Source organism: Agelaius tricolor, unplaced genomic scaffold, assembly GCF_023055355.1.
Source record: "Agelaius tricolor isolate 1412-34295 unplaced genomic scaffold, bAgeTri1.0.p SCAF_8, whole genome shotgun sequence".
In the NCBI taxonomy this organism is placed as follows: domain Eukaryota; kingdom Metazoa; phylum Chordata; class Aves; order Passeriformes; family Icteridae; genus Agelaius; species Agelaius tricolor.
In genome coordinates this window covers 48,387,463-48,406,114 of record NW_027269268.1, presented here as the reverse complement: position 1 = coordinate 48,406,114, position 18,652 = coordinate 48,387,463, and the positions used below count along the sequence as shown (strand labels likewise).

Sequence of the window (18,652 nt, the reverse complement as noted above, 5' to 3'; positions counted from 1 at the left end):
CCCCGCTCGGGAGCGCTCCGGGGTCCCGCCCTCCATTCCCGCTCGGGAGCGCTCCGGGGCCCCGCTCTCCATCCCCGCTCTCCGGCCCGGCCCTCCCCCGCGGCCGCCGCGCACCGCCCCTCGCGGCGCCGGCTGATGAGGCGCTGTGCGCGCCGGGCCCGGCCCCGCCGCTCCCTTCCCCTCCCCTCCCCTCCGTGCTGCCCTGCCTGCCGCGCTCGGTGCCGCGCTCGGTGCCATGCTGCTGCCCTGCGTGCGGAGCGGGGCTGCGCGCCGCCTCGCCCGGGACGTACCGCGGGCCTGCAGCTGCTCGGCGCAGGGCCCCTCGCCGCGGGGCTACAGCCGTGACACGGCCGGCAAGGTGAGCGGGGAGCCGGGCTTGCGTGTCCCTTCCTCCGCTGGGCTCCCGGCTGAGCCCCCCGTGTGCCCCCCGGAGTTGAGTCAGGAGCGATGCGGCTGCCACCGCTTCTCTTGGGGGTACCAAACTGGAGGTCTGCGCTGGAGGGGAGAAGCTCTTTTGTACTTTAAATTACTGATTGAAAGGGTTTTTGTCTTTATGTGATTGGCAAAATTATTTTAAGTTCACTTATGCTGGCTCTGACTTCTTTTTCACATTTTAAAAGAATACACACTTTTTAATTGTAGTAGTTGATCCTGGTTTACAGAAGTGTTACTCTGTGCATCACGTCAGATAAATTCAAAAACTGAGATAAATACATAGAGAAGTAGCAATAGTTTGAAAACTGTGCTCGCTGACTCTCTGACGGGTCTCTACATTTCGTATTGTTTACATTAACGTGTGTCCTTTTCTAGGGTCTTGTTCTGGGAGTCTACTCTAGTGAAAAGGATGATGGTGCTGCCCAGTTCACTAGTGCAGGAGATGCTTTTGATAGGCTTGTGTCTGGAAAGCTGAGAGCACTTCTCTCCCTGTAAGTGTGTGACAAGTTTCTGAAATGGACTAAAGTACCTACAAATCCCAGTAGGAATGGTATTATTGTTTTTGTTATTACTGTCTGTGTCCATATCACTGTCAGGCTGGTATTTGCTTTGACAGTTTGGAGGGGAACTCCTATGATAAAACCAATCACTGAGCAAACATGCAAAAATTTCATGGGAGCCATCCTCTGCTCTGAACGAGCACAGAGCCAAGCATCCGAGTGCATGTATGGCACACTATGTAGTCATGGAGTAAACACAGTACTGTAAGGTTGATCACAAGTAAGGCCTTCTGTATTAAAAGAATCTTTTTGTGTCCTAGATGTGGGCCACCTCTGAAGAAAGGCAAAACACGTATATTTCATGGTTTGCATCAGGTATGAACTTTGTGGTTTTGTATGCTAGTTGATTGATGTGTGAAGTTTGTCCTTACATCTAATTTTATGCTGAGTTCACTGCTGTGCTTGTATAAGTAGCTGGCTCTTCTTCCCTCTTCTTGACTGTTTCAACTCCTGTTCTGCACTGCCCATGTTTGCACAGCCTTTTGCACAGTCCTGTACTCCCTGCACTGTGCTGCAAATGGAGAGGATGTGAACAAGTCTGCCCCAAAGGTGCTGTACTCTGAATAGCTGCTTCCTGAATGAGCTAAAGCATGGCAGTTTTGGATCTGACTTCCACACTTCCTGTATCCAGGAGGGGTGAGTCTGTGAGGAGTTACTGATAGGTGCAAACACCTTCCAGACCTGACAGTTCTCAGACAAGGTAGTCCCTTCATAGGCTTTTGTCAGAGGTTTTAAGTCAGGTGCTTGAAACCTCTGAAAGCAAGTTATGGGGCTGTTTTTCAAGCAGGGCTTTTGTCTGCACAGGCATGATAGATCACAAGGCTATGAGATGAGGATTCATCTGCTCAAAGTCAGGCTTTTGGTTCTACTTGAGAAGCTGGGATAGAACTAATGCACATATGAGAAGCTGACCAATATGGAATGATCTGTGCCTTTTTGGAGTCCTAGTAAGGCATGTGATGTGACAATAGGTGTTCCTCTCTAAGTAACTGAATCTTACATTAAGGCTATTTCAATAATCTGAAATAAATCCATTTGTAGTGAGAATTGCCTACCATGTATAAATTCCTGTGCGGACACCCCACACAGGTGACACCGGACTTGGTAAAAAGGCTCTCAGAAATTTCATGGAAGTTGAGTGCACTGAAGGTCCCAGTTCTGCATACAGGATGGGCTCTGAAGTGAGTAGCAAATCTCTGCAATAGAAGACAGGAGAATGTTAACTGGTATCACTGATTTTCCAGAAAGCTAACACAAGTTTCAGCATTTTGCAGACTAAAAGACTTTACTACAGTGTAGCAGTTTGACAGCTGATTGCTGGAGGCTGACAGAGATGGGAAAGCCTAACATTAACCTAATTTTTCCTTAAGAGTTATAGGAACATTATATATGTTCATATATATAGCTTAGAGCTTTATACAAATTTGACTTCACTATTAAAAGTCTCCTTTAATACTCATTACTTCTTTCCTTCCACTTGCATGCAGTTTACAAGGCAAGCATGTAGTCTGCTGTGCTACATTGTTTTCCTGAGCTCTGGAGAGGTCTACCCTTGTGCAGCTTAGGTTTGCTACCTGGCAAATCTTGCCAGCAGAACTCCTGAGATGAGCTAACACATTGACCTTTTGAAGTGATTTTATTTTCTTGAGCAAAATACTGTGCCAAAAAGGGTTACAATTCTCCAGATAAGTTCTGTCCTTTCTTACAGCTTGGAAGCTGGATGTGCTTTCCAAGGACTCTTAGGCTTGCCCTTGGGTGCCCAGATTTACCATGTGTTGAGCATAAAGCCCTGTCTGCCATGTGCAATGCACATGATTCTGAACTGGACAACAGAATAACTGACTTGCATGCCTGCAGCAAATGACTGGGAGCACAGCACAGCAGCACCATGCAGGCACTCTTAATGGAAAGTGCCTGATATAGAAAAAGTACTGCATCTATTTTAATGCTATGCTTGATTTGATTTGGAAAGTTAAGTCTTTTTAACAACTCTGCTGTGGCTGTAGCAATGAGGAAAATTAATCCATTTGTGTGTTGGCTTCATCTAGGACTTTCCAAGTGTGGTGGTAGTTGGCTTGGGTAAGAAGAATGCTGGAATAAACGAACAAGAAAACTGGAATGAAGGCAAAGAAAACATCCGTACAGCTGTTGCAGGTTAAATATCTTTAAAATTTTTTAAGCATTTTGTCTGTAAAGCAATTGCAGTTCTGCAGCATGTTCCACTTTTGAAGACCAAGTCTAGGTATGCCTTTGTTTGGAAATGCACAACTTACTGCATGGTTTGGTAAATTCATTTACTTGTCACTGATACTATGTAAATTCTTCCTTAGTGAGCAAGGAGTTATCAGGAAGTTATCAAATAACTTTCCTAAACAGTGTGATATTGAAAAGGCACTTGTCTAATTAGTATTTTGGAGCTGAGAAGCATCACCAATTCACTTTATGGTCACTCTGTACTTAAGTATGCACATATATGATATCTATTTTATATAAATATATATATTTAAGTATGCACACTTATTTAATAACTGAGGCATTTGTGCTATAAATTAATATCTTTCACAACATCAATACTATGATTCAGTGTGTTATCTGTTGAAGACAGAGAAGGCTTATCTTAATCAAGGATAACTGCTACATCTAAGTGTGTAAATTAAGAATTAGGAGTTCTCACTGAAGACCTTATAGTCTGATTGGATGACAGCTGTTTGTCCAAAGTGCTAGCCTGTAGCTGCCATTAACATTGTTAATTAATGTTCACTTTGTAGTTGACATAAAACATTGTTAAATTATTTGGGAGCAAAATAGAATTTATGGAATACATTGTTTATGAAAGGGTATATAAACTCATCTGGAAGAAAAGAACAGTCATATTCTTAGCAAAAATCTAAATTATGGCAAATTTCTGATACCTGTAGATAGTTATAATTCATAGCACTCCAGAATGATAGAGCCTTACTTTGCTGTAGAATGAGCTTTAAGGAGTCAGAACAACTGTGATCTTTGCTTTTTTTACTCTTGTGAAACATTTTAAGAATTATAATTCATCAACTGATATTTTTAGTAAAAATTTGCCAGTATATGGTCATTAGCATTTTTAATCCTTCTGCTACATGGTCTCTTTGACTGACTTACTTATAAACTCAGCTATCTCTAGTTAAAATTATTTTTTCCTTGCAATGTCCCATTGATCACCTCAGACAGCTGTTTTGCTGTTCTGTGCAATAGTTGGCCTTCAGTTCTGTGCTGTATTTTTTAGTTGGCTGCAGGCAGATCCAGGATTTGGAGATCCCTTGTGTGGAAGTAGACCCCTGTGGAGATGCACAAGCAGCTGCAGAAGGTGCTGTCCTTGGATTGCATGAATATAATGAGCTGAAGCAAAAAAAGAAACCTGTAGTTACTCCTCAGCTTCATGGAAGGTGATCGCAAGAGCTTGCGTATTTATTGATCTGTTTGTTTGCTTATTTATAAAACTGTATGCATGGCATGCTTGTGCATGAGAAAAACAAAACTGAAAGAATAGGGGTAGCAACAGTACACTTCTTAACTCCTACTCATTTGAATTTCTTGAAGTATTTTGCATCTCAAGTATATTTCTAGTGTTTGTTCCATGTGTTTTGATGCCATATTCAGAGGTTAAGGGTAAATAAATGCTGCTTCATAGAAAAGAAGGACCAGGATAAAAATAAAAAGTAAAAGCTACCTGAAGAGAAATTGTGGTATACTAGGACTTCTGTTGGTATTGTGTACCAGAATTGTGGAGAAGAGGTATTTCAAGTTCCATAAATGGATGAATCCTTTGGAGAATCAGGAAATGCTAACTGACACCAGATCAATGTGCTATGGATATATTTTACATAGTTCATTTGTTATATTTTCATTTACAGGGTATAATGCAAGAAGAAAAGCCTGGGTTCTTCTGCTCTCTAAACAGACATCACTTACTGAGAGCAGAAAGTAGAACCAGGGCTTTTGGTTTCAGAACAATTATTGTAGTGGACTTTGGATGTTTGGTATAGGATATTCTGTCATGCAGGGGAGAGGAATTCCCTGTATGTACTTTAAGCAGGATCAAGTTCTTCCTTACAAAGAAGTTAGTGAAATAAAGTTGAAGCCTCTTGATAAGTTATATGTAAAATAAACACTCTTCCTATTTTGTAGCACTGCAGATAGTTTAGAAACTGATTAAATTTGTATTAAATAAATTTCCTGAAAACACAGATGGTCCTATGTCCAGTTATGGAAGTAACATTTTTTATATAGTAATTTAGGTTGGAAAAGACTTCTGGAGGTCATTCAGTCCAACTCCAGCTTGGATTAGGGATAACGTGGACATTACACACAACATTAAAGCCTGGCCTTTGTTTAGTCCACATTTTAATATCTCCTGAGTTGAAAATTCCACAACCTCACTGGAGCATCTGTTCTAGTACTTAACTACACTCATAATGAATTTTTTTCTTTGTGTCGTATTGCAGTTTTCCTTGTTGAATCTTGAGATTGTTGTCTGTTACTGTCTTACTGTACAGCTCTGAGATGTGTCCGTGTGCAGACACACTCCTGCTTCAATTCATGTTTTCTCAATTTGTCTGCAAGGACTCTGTCTGAAAACCTAGCTAAAGTCAAGAAAAATCACAGAGTTGTTTAGGCTGGAAAAGACCTTTAAGGTCAATTACATCCACTGTGGTCCTCTGTGACAAACTCTCTCATCACAGAATTCATTTAAGTTGGTCAGGAATTTGCTGCAAATCTAAAATTATGGTTCCCAGTGTCCATCTTGTCCTTCATATACCTAGAAATGGCTTTCAAAATTACTTTCTCTATAAACTTCCAAGGAATTAGTCTAGGATAACTGGCTTGTAGTTCCCTATATTCTCCTTGGCATTTTTAAAGATGCATATTTGTCCTTTTCAGGGACCTCAGGGTCATCAGGGACCACATTCAGTTTTACCTTTCAAACTGAAAGAGCCTAGGTTTGCAGTGATGCCAGCCAGCTCCCTCTGAACCCTCAGATGTGTTCTGCCTGCTACCAAGGACTTGTGTGTGTCCATCATCCTTAGGCTAAGTCCTGAGTCTCTCTTCCTGTCATGAGGAGTGCCCCTCTTCCTTAAACTCTATTGCTGAGCACAAAGAACTGGGGAATCTGGAAGCAGATTCTTCCATGTCTCCTCCTGCATTCCTCTATCACTGTCCTGCTGTTTTTAGAGGCAAAATCCTGTTCAATGCCTTGCTTTGTGATAACTTATAAAGTAAGCTGTCTCAGTAAAATGAAAGGCTTTGTACTGGTCGTTTGTCAAAGTAACCAGAGAGACTTCCCCATTTCCTACACAGGCAGCTCTGTGAATGTTTGCTCTGTCATTTGTTAGTGAAGTGCCTTGAGTGCACTGGGAAATGAGATCCAAGTTCCACTCTTACTACATAACTTTATATGGTAAATATGGTGGAGACTTTATATGGTAAATAAAAACTTTCAAGGCTGTTAAAAGTAATGTGATTACAAACTTCAGGAGGGGTATTAAACCTTGTGTTTGAGGATTTAAGCCAATCTTTGATTAGTAAGGATTAGGATAAGACCTAATGAATTGGATAGATAATTTTCCATCTGTCTACTCTTGGATTCTCCTAGCTTTCTCTGAAGTATTTGGCACTGACTAGAACCACAGATGAGTTACTAGACTAGAGTCCTTGTACTAAGATAACTGATATTCTTAATTTCTCCAAATTAATGTTACTGCATTTTAAGAAAGAAAATACGTGAATGCTTTTCTTACTTTTGCAAATGTCTATAATCCTGATCATTGTGTGTTGTTGTTCAGTGCTGAAAGTGAAGCCTGGCAAAAAGGTGTTACCTACGCTGAGGGACAGAACCTTGCTCGGTACCTTATGGAGGCTCCAGCTAATTATATAACTCCAATCAAATTTGCTGAACATATTGAACAGAAGCTCAGAACTTTCAGCAATGTAAAGGTCCACATAAGGTAAATTCCATGGAAATGATTCCTCTAGGAATAGTAGGGTAGAGAACTATCACAGTGAGATAAGATACCTTCCAGGTTATTAAAATCTGAAGTTATTCAAATCTCATTTTCCCTTTGCTACTTCAAATGACCAAAGAGGGGGAAGTGTTTAGGGAAAAGGTGTGAGGAGTGCCCAGACTGCAGGCTGTTTTCAAGGATTAAGTGAGCGCTAGTTTGTAGAGGAAGAAAGATACTGTGATGCAGTAAAATCATTAACTGTCAATTAGTCATGCAGTCAATTATTGCTTAATTAACACATGTGCTGTGAAAAGAAGCCTCAGTGAATAGAGGGCTAATATTAAGTACCTTTTGTTTTCTTCCCAAGTGGGTTTTTTACATACCTTTGCTTTTTCATGTGGATATGGTAATAAAACATCTTCTATTTATTGCTGTTACTGTTGGGATTTTTTAATAGTTTTTAAAAATGTGAGATGGAGCCATAAAAGCCCTTGCAAGTGAATTTGCACAGCTGGTGCTTCTTGCTCCTGAATTTCTACTTTCTACTCTATGGTAGAAATGAGCATACTGGTTGTGCAAGTGTTGGAGACTATTTTGTTGAAAGCAAAAGACTGGGGGAAATCTTGCTAGCAGAAAGCTAAGTGTAACCTGCTGCAATATTGTTACTTCACATACCTTTAGCATCTACAGCCTCACAGGCAAGTGAAAGATCAGTGTTTCTGATGCAGAAACTGTAGACAAGCTCTTGTTTTGTTGGGTTTTTTTAAACAAAACAAAAATCAAAGAGCAACTGAGGAAGTATTTTTCTGATTCACCAGAAAAGGTAGTAGTAGTTGGATTTAAACTACAGTTTCCAAAATAGCTAACTAAAATGAAATGGTTTGTGTACAAACCATCAAGAATCATGATATCTTAAAAAAAATCACCTTGGTCAAAGTGTCCAGTTGGGAAAAATAATAAAACTAATACATGTTTCTATTCCAGACCAGAGTCTTGGATAACAACACAAGAGATGGGAGCATTCCTGAGTGTAGCTAAGGGTTCAGCTGAACCTCCCATCTTTCTGGAGATTCACTATTTAGGGGGTGCCAATACAGATGACTCCCCATTGGTATTTGTAGGAAAAGGAGTTACATTTGACAGGTATGTATGCTTGTATGCCAATATTTTAATTACTAGAGGGAGAAAATGCTTTCCTGCTATTCATGTTTAACAGGGAGATGCTTTTGCTTTGCTCAGCACATCTTCCAATGCCATTCCACTGAATTTGCATTATATAGCAGCTTGTGCTTCCTTTTCTGGAAATAAGATAACATCAATTGTCCAAAGTAGGAATTAATATGCCATCATCTTGTATGGGAAGAAGGAAATTTAGAGGGAAAGAAAATAAAGAAAGTGCTATTTCTCTTCTTGTCCTGAACAAACCTGTGATTGAAGAATTTCCATATTTAGAATTGCAGTATGTCACTGGACATCTAGATGATGCTTAAGGAAATAGAAAATAGTTCATTCTTAGCAGCAGATATTTTCCATATCACATACTGCTGAAGAATTTATCAGTCAGTTCCCCATCCATACGTTGATTTTTACCAAGTGTATTATTTTGTTCATTATGTGCACTGCCATTATGAAGATCAATGAGTTACTCCACTGCAGTCTACCTGGATTTTTATGGTCTCCTAATTAGGAGAAAGTAATATTTTATCTGAAATGAAAACCCAGACACCTTGCTTCCAGTAGATTTACTAGGGTTGTAGAGGTAGTTGGAGCCCCAGGTCTAGCATTTACTGCTATTTGGTGTTAACACACACTGATGGACAGAACATCACCGGTGTATGTGACATTGAGCTGTTTGTTCCAGCGGTGGCATTTCACTGAAGCCGTCGTCGGGTATGGATGCCATGAGAGCAGACATGGGAGGGGCAGCAACTGTCTGCTCAGCCATTGTGACAGCAGCAGCTCTAAATCTACCTTTGAACATAATTGGTAAGTGGTTTTGTGTGGAGAGTCCAAAAATCTTAGTTCTACAAGGTTTTGTGAGAGAGTATTTTTCTAGTATTAGCAATGGTAAAAGCCATGTACAAACATCATGGACTCTTGCACACCCACTTTTCTCATTCCCTTGCTCAATCTCTCTTCCATTTTCACTTGCATATCAAAAAATTACTGTTCTTTACTTGAATAAAATATTAGAACACCAAATCAAGATTTTTAAGGTATGATTTTTACATCTTAAGTGAGAAATGCTTGTCAATAAAGATACTTCCAATGAGTCTTTGAAAAGTCCTGATCCTTCATTACAAGAAGGAATGTGCATCTCTGTATAAGCAGTTAGATTGAAAAGGAGTCAGGTGTGCTGAGCTACCTCCATAAGTGCATGCCACAACTGAACAGGAAGAGGGATCAGCTCTAGTTTCCTTAGGTGAATATCTCAGCAGAAAACTAAAACAAACCAAACCAGTCTGCTGATACCTTTATGCATGTGCAATGATTTTTTTTTCCTGAAAAAAAGTTTATTTGTTCTACAGAGGTAAAATTAAATGAGCTGATTCAGATGCTGTGGCAAGACCAGTTGGCAATGACATGGAACATGGTGTGCAATAAGTTTTAGTCAGAAGCTGGGCTTTGAGTTTACTGGTACTTTAGGCACTTCTATGCTTCAGCCAGGAGAGGGCAGCGGTGCCCACGCACATCCTTACGGCCTTCCTCACCAAGAGTGCGATGGGGAGGGCTGGCAGTGGAGCCGGTCTGTGCATCATGAAAAAGGTGCTCTGCTTGTGCACCTTGTGCCAAGTGCAGGCTTTCCCTATGAGTGCACTTCCTCATTCATTCCATGATCCCAGTCATAGTTGCAGTTTTGACGCTGAGCCTGTTTTTTGCTCATTTCTAGTTGTTCTTGGTATGGCTGCAGTTACGTGAGAAGTACTTGGACCACTCTAGGCATTATACAGTGAGCACAGCTTGAATGGCTCAGAGTGTTTATTTGAGAAGTTCTTAATTTCAGAAAGAAAGAAGTTCCTTTACATGTGAATAATTATATACAGGAGACAAAAAATAGTATTTATTGCTCCTCTGATATCATTTGTCTGGAAAAAATGTAGAAGAAAACCCTAGTGGTAAAGTAGTGTAGGTGAGAGAGCCCGGTGGTGCATCATGCAGAGGCGTTTCCCTGACTGAAAACTGGACCATGTGTCTTCCATTAACTGGGAAAATTTGAATTTTGACTTTAATTTCAAAATTACACTTGTACTATTTTCTTACGGAGGTGTTTGGAGTATATCTAAGTGGGTTTTTTCTACAGCTTTTCTGAGAAGGAAACTAGTAGTTCGCTTTTCTTTTTCTCTCTCTCAGGTTTGGCACCCCTCTGTGAAAATATGCCCAGTGGTAAGGCAAACAAGCCTGGAGATGTAGTTAGAGCCAAGAATGGAAAAACAATACAGGTATGCATGTGAAACTTGGAATTTGGATACTTTTAGTGAACTGGTTTAATCAACCAAGTTGACTGCAGTCAGAGTACATTTAAAAAACCCTTCTAGATTAGCAGTGCAAATGTACTGTTTTTAAAATTGTAAGAAGCATGTTGCTAACTAGAAATTGCTATGGTAGGATTTTTTCAAATATAGATTGAAGAGATGGGACATGTCTTATAAATTGCTAGGAAAAGCTGCAAAGTAAGGTAATTTATTGAGCACACTGGAAAAGCTTATTTGGCACAAGAGGTTGTTACAATGCTCATAAATAAAGGCTCTAAGTCCAAATAAATAACTGTAAGTGCTTCCAGCAGACTCTTGAGGCAAATTCCTTGCTATCTGGAGTAAGACATCAGTTTCCTGCTGATGTAACACAGTCTTTACACTGCCAAAATGCTCAGTACAATCAGAACTCTGAGTCGTAGGGGCTGTTGGTTCAAAGGAGCCTGCCAAATCAGTACCCAAGATACATATTTCACATTTATTACAAATGGTTTCATACTCATCTAATAGATTAAATTGTACTGAAAGCCATTGTGCTGTAGATCACTGATTTAATGCAGAAGTGGATGGCTTTCTTTTTGTCTGAATTTCTGTGATTCTGCCACTTTTGACTTGCTGAACCTTCCTTTTTTTTAACATTCATCTCTGAAAACTGAGTTCAGTCAACCTCTGCTTTGAGGGAAAATGACTGGCCATGTATTCCCCCACCAAGAAGAAATCTGCAAGAAAGTGCTGGTAGCTCCAAGCACATGGTGCAGCCTGTGTGCTTCCCTGAGACACCTCTCCAGTCTCCAGGCTCTTCTGGAGGAGACCCAGCATGCAGAGGAGGTTGTAGTGCTGAAGGATGACTTACATCAGCTACAGATACACTTTTACATTATACACATAACTGTGTATCAATGCTGTATTTTTTCTTCTTTTCAATGTAGTTTGAGTAAATTTTCATTACCTGAAGTTTTTAGGATCTCTCTCCAGCAGCTATTTAAGATATATGAGAAATACATCAGTGAAAGAGACATCTACAGTACTTTACCTGATTGTTTACTGGTTTTGCCTTTGAAGGTAGATAACACAGATGCAGAAGGAAGACTGCTGTTAGCTGATGCTCTCTGTTATGCCCACAATTTTAATGCAAGGGCTATTGTGAATGCTGCAACATTAACAGGTAAAGCAGTGTCCCTTCCCTGCTCACTTTGAAGTCAAGTTTTGTGTTACTCATTAGTTGGGCTGTGGATTAGTTGTGCTGTGTATATAAACCCCCCTTAATTCAAAGGCAACTGAGATGATTTTACATGTTTCAGGACAGCAGTGAGCACAGCTTGTGTGTCTCTGGAGTGGGGAGGGGACGTGCAGGGATGTACATGCTCAGCAGTGGAGATGAAGTTGGGTTGGCTCAGCCCAGCTGGAGCCAAGAGCAGGAAAATCTACAGTTTTTGATGATGTCAGTGTTTGTGCAGTGTCTCACTGTGCTTCTTCCATCTCTGAGCTGAACCCTCTCAGCTCCCAGGCCTGTGTGATGCAGAGGTGGTGACATGTTCATGGAAGAGTCCTGCCCAGTCCATCTGGCATGGAGCAGGCTGGAGCCCAGGCAGGTTCCTGAAGGCCTTGCTGGGTGCCTGAGCTCTGACCCTGCCAGTGCCACTTCTCCCACCCTGTGTGCTGGCTCAGGCCTCCATGATGGCAGGGGAGTCGTCATCATTCCCCAGGAATTCGTTTGACTGAAGTATTTTTGGTGTAATTTGCATACTTTTAGGCATTATGAAGTGTGTTTTAATTGTTTCATCTCTACAGTTGTATAATAATGAAGCTGTAAATTTAAATTTAAAACCAGCAATTTTGTATGCATGAACTCACTAACAAGCTGTCACGGGTGAGGTGACTGTAGCCGAAATAAAAGCAAACATGGAAGAGTAATTCAGACAGAACTCTACTCTGTTGTTTAATTAATATGCTAAGCAAAATAATTATGCTTATACAGATTCTCTGCTAATGCCTTAAATTATGTTCCATCAGTTTTACCAGTTCAAATGCTGTGGAAAATTTCAATAGACAGAAGGGAAACTGAATTTAAGATTGTTGGCTTGTATAAAAGTATTCCTATCTGGGATCCTTGGGCACTAAGCAGGAATAAGGAGGGCTCCCATAGAAATTTCTTTGACATATTTTGCTAAACTACTTTTTTTTTTTTTCATCTTACTAAGGATTAAGTTTTGCTATTAGAGAAGCAGTTCTGGGGCATCAACTAGATAAATATCTAATCCTATGGTTTAATATTTTGATAAGGATTATTTTAATAAATTAAATATTTAATCAAGTAAATTTACACATGATGTGCAAAAGTCTATGTAAGCGAAATTCACAAAAGAGAAAGTATCAGCTCAAAAATGGTAGAGGTCTATAAACTGGAAAAAGCCCATTCATTTGTATTTTCTATATGAAAATAATAATATCTATTTTTTTTTTAGAGGATACTGTTATTGGTTATCTTAGAACTATTTCTAAGAAACATCAATCTGAAATCAGAAAATTTAGTTTCATGTAAAACAGAATATAATTTTTATGTTTTCTTGTGTTTTTTAGAATATATAAATGTAATAAAAATGTTCTGAATTTCAAAAATGTCAGTATACTAAAGTCCTCAAGGTTTGCGGTCTGATAAATTCCTGTTACTGATACTGGGAATTAAAAATGGAAAGTTCTGTGAGGAGTCAAGATGCAAGGAATAGCTCAGGTCCACCTTTGCCTTTGTCATAAGAACTTGAAGGTGTGTTCCCTTAGGTGCCATGGATGTTGCATTGGGATCTGCTGCAACTGGCGTGTTCACAAACTCATCTTGGCTTTGGACTCACCTCTATGAGGTAGGCCACCTGCATTATTGTTAAATCATAATAGTAATAATTCAGTGATATGTCTTATTGAAAAGTACACTACTGAAAGTCTTTATGCAAATCTGAAAGATGTTATAATGTTTTGAAATTTTAGAGGAATGATGTCAGTACTATATTTAGTTGACTATTAATTAGTAGCTCTTCAGTGAGATGTAATATCATATACCATGCATCTTAAGGATCTGCATGATCTGATAACTCACTACATATGCATAAACTCTGGACTACTGGCAGTAATTATTTCATGTTAGAAAGATAATTAACAACACAGGTACAGAAATTCACAGAGGCCTTGTGAGTGGCTGAGGTGCGATGGATCAAGGAAGCCTCTGAGGGGAAGGATTTCTGTTGTCAGGGAAAAGGAAGAATAGTTAAAAAATGTGGTCTTTAGATGTTGCCTTTTGGCTAACACCAAAGTACCTAAAAAGATGGATTGCCTGTTTTGTTTTGTAAACAATCTATTTCCAAAAACCTAATATCTTGGGCTGAAGATTTTTAGACTGTTAAAACCTAAACAAAAAGAAGCATGCATGAAAACAGGGCTTACAAGTGCAGTTAGAAAAAGAAATTCCCAAAATATCATTGTTTATTTTTTTTTTTCAGGCCAGCATTTTGACAGGGGACAGAGTTTGGAGGATGCCTCTTTTTGAGCATTACACAAAACAAGTCACAGACTGTCCTCTTGCAGATGTGAGCAACATTGGAAAGTACAGCAGGTAAGATGAACCAGCACCTTCCACGTGCCCCTTTCTTTCAACCCATTTGTTTAATACGTGTGCTGTTGGAATTGCTTTGGGAACAGAACATCTTTCTGTTTCCCACAGGGCTGGAGGAGCATGCACAGCTGCAGCATTCCTGAAGGAGTTTGTGACTGCCTCTCACTGGGCTCATTTGGATATAGCTGGGGTCATGTCCAACAAGGATGAGGTGCCGTACCTGCGGAAGGGCATGGCAGGGCGGCCCACCAGAACACTCGTTGAGTTTGCAGCTCGATTAAGTCAAGACACTCACAAGGCCAAATAAAAATACTGGTTCTAAAATCATCCACTCTGCCTTAAGAAAAAACAATCTTAAAAAGTATCATTCATAAATGAATGTCCCAAGCATATTTTCACTATGACAATTAACTAAAAATGCATTTTATAAATTATTACTTGGGTAAGAATATCTCAACTTGGAGATTTTTCATCCCATACCATATTATGCAGCAAAATAAAAATTATTCTGTTTGAACTACTGAAATATTTAATACCATAACATGTCAATGGGAACTATTGAGACATCTATTTTATATGCAAAGTATGCATAACTGTTGTAAACAATAAATACCTTATTTGGGTGTGAGTTTTGATTGAGAGAGAATAAACAATCAATGATAGATGTACCTCAGTTTTGAGTGAACTGTAGGTGGTGTCAGTGGGAACTCTGCAAAGATTTTCATAGAAACACCATTCTGGCATTTTTTCCTTAGAAAAACTAAACTGCTTTTGCTAAGTACTGAGGCAGAAATGATGCTGTGTGATTAGCATTAGCATGGCTTCAGCATAGAATTATGTAGTAAGTTATAAACATGTCAAGAAGTGTATATTGTAAATTTTTTTCAGAAAACTAGTGGGTGCAAGTTAGTGCTTGTGTGTTTTTAGGGGGACCTGCCCTTATCTCACATGGTTTTTGTCATCCTGATAGTTCCCCTCTTTCCTGGTGTGAGGTGGCCACCCTCCAAGCAGGGACATTGTTCCCAGAATCAGTTCAAACATCAAACAGACCTGACACGTAAAATGTGAGGTGATGTTTTCTTAACAATTTGGAGGATCCAAGCCCATGGAGCGGGGATTTATTTTGGTTTAGGGTGGATTTTTGGGGGTTTTGTTAAATGCTGTTGTGGACCAAGTGATGCTGAAACAGTGCTTACCCAGGCTCGCACCCGTGAGACAGAAGCAGGGCAAAGGCTGGAGGAGGAGGGTCCCTCTGGGGGAGATGGCTTTGCTGTCTCTGCTTGCCTTGTTCCAGCAGGGCCAGTGCTATCCTGGGCTGGAATGGGAGGAGTGTGGCCAGCGGCTTGGGGAGGTGATCCTCCCCACCTCCTCTGCCCTACCGAGGCCACTTCTGGAGTGCTCTGTCCGGTCCTGGGCTGGTCAATGCAAGAAACACATGGAACTACGGGAGACGGTCCAGCAGAGGGCTATGAAGACGGAGGGTCTGGAACATCTCTTATGAGGAGAGACTGCAGGAGCTGGGTCTGTTTAGTCTGGAGAAGTCTAAGAAGGGATCTCGATACATGACAATATCTCTTAGGTGCCGAGAGAATGGTGCCAGACCGGTTTCAGCGGTGCCCGGTGACAGGAACAGGAGCCACACACCGACCCTCACGCCGTGGCGGCCCGACGCTCCGGCCCTCAGCGGGCGGGGCCGCCCGGGCCCGCCCCGCTCCCGCCGCATGCGCGGCCGCCGCTCCCGCCATGGCGGGCGCGCTGGGCGGAATGTTCGGATCCCAGGCCCCGGGGCCGCCGCCGCCGGGCCCGCCCGGCCCGCCCGGCCTCATCCCGCCACCCGCGGGGCCGCGCAACCCCAACAGCACGCTGGTGGACGAGCTGGAAGCGTCCTTCGAGGTGAGGGGGGGCAGCCGCGGGCGGGCGCTGCCCTGCCTGCGCCGGCCCCCGCAGCCGCTCAGCGCGGTGCTTCCCTGTCCGCAGGCCTGCTTCGCCTCGCTGGTGAGCCAGGACTACGTGAACGGCACGGACCAGGAGGAGATCCGCACCGGTGAGCCCGGGCGGGAGCAGGGCGCCGCCCCTTCCCGCTGCTGGGAGCGGCGGCAGGAATGAAGCGGAGCCGGGAATGCCCCGGGTGTGGTGGGAAGGTCGGAGTGTGCCAGGCGTTTCAGGCACCAGGGAGGTGATGTGATGCATTGGGAAGCTGAATGAAGCAGTAACAGGGAATGGGAAAGGCCAGGCCAGGCCAGGCAGCTTGGCAGCGCTGCTTTAGGGCTTGGGTAACGCAGCTCCGGGGAGGTGGAATTAAATACTGCTATGAACAGGAGTTTGAAAAGTGGCCCTTGACTACTCCTTAGAAGTGCAGTTGTCCCTGAAAATTTTCTGAAACTTCACTCAAATGGCGTTTCAAAATCGGCATAAATGCTTTTCAGAACTCCTTTCTGGATATTTGATCTTCTTCATGTGCTGGCATGGAACAACTTTTATTACCAAAACAGTAGAGTGTAGTCTATGAGGGCAGAATATTCTCCTCAATAAATGCACATTTTAGAACCCTACACTGAGCGTGTTGCTTAGGCATGCAACCAAGTTCTATGAATTACTTTATTACTCCTTGTCAGAAATAAAATAAAACATGGGAGGAAGTGTTGTCCTGCACTTCTAAAATAACTTGTACATTTTATACAAGGACTTACTGGTATGTAAACACATTATTTTAGAGAATCTGAAGATTTTCATTCTAGAATGTACAGTGAAAAGTTGTTTTTAATAGACCACTACTATTACCAGCCTGAAATCTTATTTTTTTTTTGGAATCTGTTCTTTCAATACTGTTATTGTATGTGTAGGTGTTGATCAGTGCATCCAAAAGTTTCTGGATGTTGCAAGACAAACTGAATGCTTTTTTCTACAAAAAAGACTGCAGCTCTCAGTCCAGAAACCAGAACAAGTAATTAAAGAGGTATGTTAATTTACCTGTCCTGTGCTGGATCAGAGAAGCTATGTACCTTCATCACCTTGTTCATAATTTTGGGTTTTTTAACATAATACTGTACCTTAAGTTGGCAGAATTTGGCTGTTATCATAACTCACATCATGAACCTGGAGAAGCTGGATAGCTGCTGCTGTTTGGAACACAGCTGATAATTCATTGGAAGAGACAAACTAGTTGGGGGATGGTGATCTCTGAAATATGTGACATAGGTGAACAGCACTAGTGCATTCACAGTGCTTTTCCTCTGTATCATTAAACCCTTTTCCATTATTCCATTTTGCATTGTAAGTTCAGCTTGAAAACTCAAGATCTAAAAAAGTTACATACTCTTTATGTGGTGGGGTGGTTATCCTTTTGAATCATATCTATATTCTAATACACATTTTTTTCATCCATAGGATGTTTCAGAATTAAGAAATGAATTGCAGAGAAAAGAAGCATTAATTCAGAAGCATCTGAGTAAACTGCGACACTGGCAGCAGGTCCTGGAAGACATCAGTGTACAGCACAAAAAGCCTGCAGAAATGCCTCAAGGTCCATTAGCTTACCTAGAACAAGCATCTGCAAATATTCCTGCTCCAATGAAGCAAACATAATCTTCAGTTTTACACAGCTCAATATTTTAAAAGCAATGGTGTTCTTTGTATGCTCTTTGTATAATGTAATTTATACTGCAAATACAGTTAAAACAATTAAGCCAAATAAATTTTCTTGTTTTCTTTTATTACAGAAATATGGATTGGTTTTATGTTTTAATGGAAAATATTCAGAGTTGCTGTTCAGGGTGCTTTCTGGTAGAAGTGTGTCTCCCAGAGTGCATCCTTGTTCCTTCTAGAGAGGGTGGGCCCTGCTTTCCGGGCTTTTTGGTATGATCAAAATATTTGCAAAGATTAGTTTTTGATTTTTCTGGAATATTTAAATGTTTTGTGATCCAGTAATTATCCATGAGTACCACTGCAGAAACACTCTTTAAAATTGTCTGTATGTAGGTCAGATCACTTTTTTTTGAAGTGAATCGTCACTGTCCATCATACTGGCTCACCTCATGGAAGGTGTCTTGGAATATTCAAATTTGGTTCCTATAGGATGAATTGAAATGGAAAAACACACACAAGAGTGGGATATGTCATGCAGGCCTCATGTTACTGATGTTCTGACTCTCAGAGTACTGAAGAGATGTTCCAAAATACCTACCCCAAAATACAGACCACTTATTGTGGAGCTAGGATCACCACCACTGACCAGTATACAGAATTACCTTCTATTGCAGTGCTCTATTTAGTAAGTTAAATGTAGCCAAAAAAGCTTTTGGAGGTAGAAATAGCAAAATACTCCTGTGTATTACTAAGCAACAAATTTAATTCATCCATACAACCACTTTTCTATGTATACTTTTCTAAGGGGGGCAGAGTGAATAATTAATTGTTGTAACCCTGGAAGTAAGAATTGCTAATTGTGTATTGAAATTTCTAGTGTTCTTGGGGCAGCATGGATGAAAGGTAATGAAAAAAGCACTGCACATTTTTTCTATCCTCACAGATGCCAAGGTACCCATCAGTGGTACTGTACAGTGTTTGATCTCTTTCTTGATTATAAGTATGAAATGTGCCTTTTTG

General features: G+C 41.0%; 2 protein-coding genes and 1 long non-coding RNA gene across 4 annotated transcripts; 2 read left to right on the top strand and 1 right to left on the bottom strand.

Annotated features, from left to right (window-relative positions):
• The first annotated feature begins 225 nt into the window (after positions 1-225).
• Positions 226-14,675, top strand: LAP3 (leucine aminopeptidase 3). 2 transcript variants are annotated; one of them, XM_071432660.1, is made up of 13 exons: positions 226-358; positions 811-926; positions 1,256-1,310; positions 3,044-3,149; positions 4,255-4,414; positions 6,812-6,973; positions 7,955-8,113; positions 8,832-8,956; positions 10,322-10,410; positions 11,506-11,608; positions 13,222-13,301; positions 13,935-14,047; positions 14,156-14,675. In XM_071432660.1, the coding sequence occupies exons 1-13, from the start codon at positions 236-238 to the stop codon at positions 14,352-14,354; spliced, it is 1,590 nt and encodes a 529-aa protein (XP_071288761.1). In that variant the 5' UTR covers positions 226-235; the 3' UTR covers positions 14,355-14,675. The 2 variants fall into 2 exon arrangements, with proteins under 2 accessions (XP_071288761.1, XP_071288762.1); XM_071432661.1 differs by lacking the exons at positions 226-358; positions 811-926; positions 1,256-1,310 and adding an exon at positions 2,060-2,176.
• Positions 2,059-15,765, bottom strand: LOC139592564 (uncharacterized). The gene is made up of 3 exons (XR_011680042.1): positions 15,244-15,765; positions 4,191-4,367; positions 2,059-2,191 (listed from the first exon to the last, which is right to left on the bottom strand). It is a non-coding gene; the product is annotated as an uncharacterized lncRNA (long non-coding RNA).
• MED28 (mediator complex subunit 28) lies at positions 15,746-17,760 on the top strand. Its single transcript, XM_071432664.1, has 4 exons — positions 15,746-15,940; positions 16,025-16,091; positions 16,891-17,003; positions 17,435-17,760. Exons 1-4 carry the CDS (start codon positions 15,791-15,793, stop codon positions 17,630-17,632), a joined length of 528 nt encoding a protein of 175 aa, XP_071288765.1. The 5' UTR covers positions 15,746-15,790; the 3' UTR covers positions 17,633-17,760.
• The last annotated feature ends 892 nt before the right edge of the window (positions 17,761-18,652 follow it).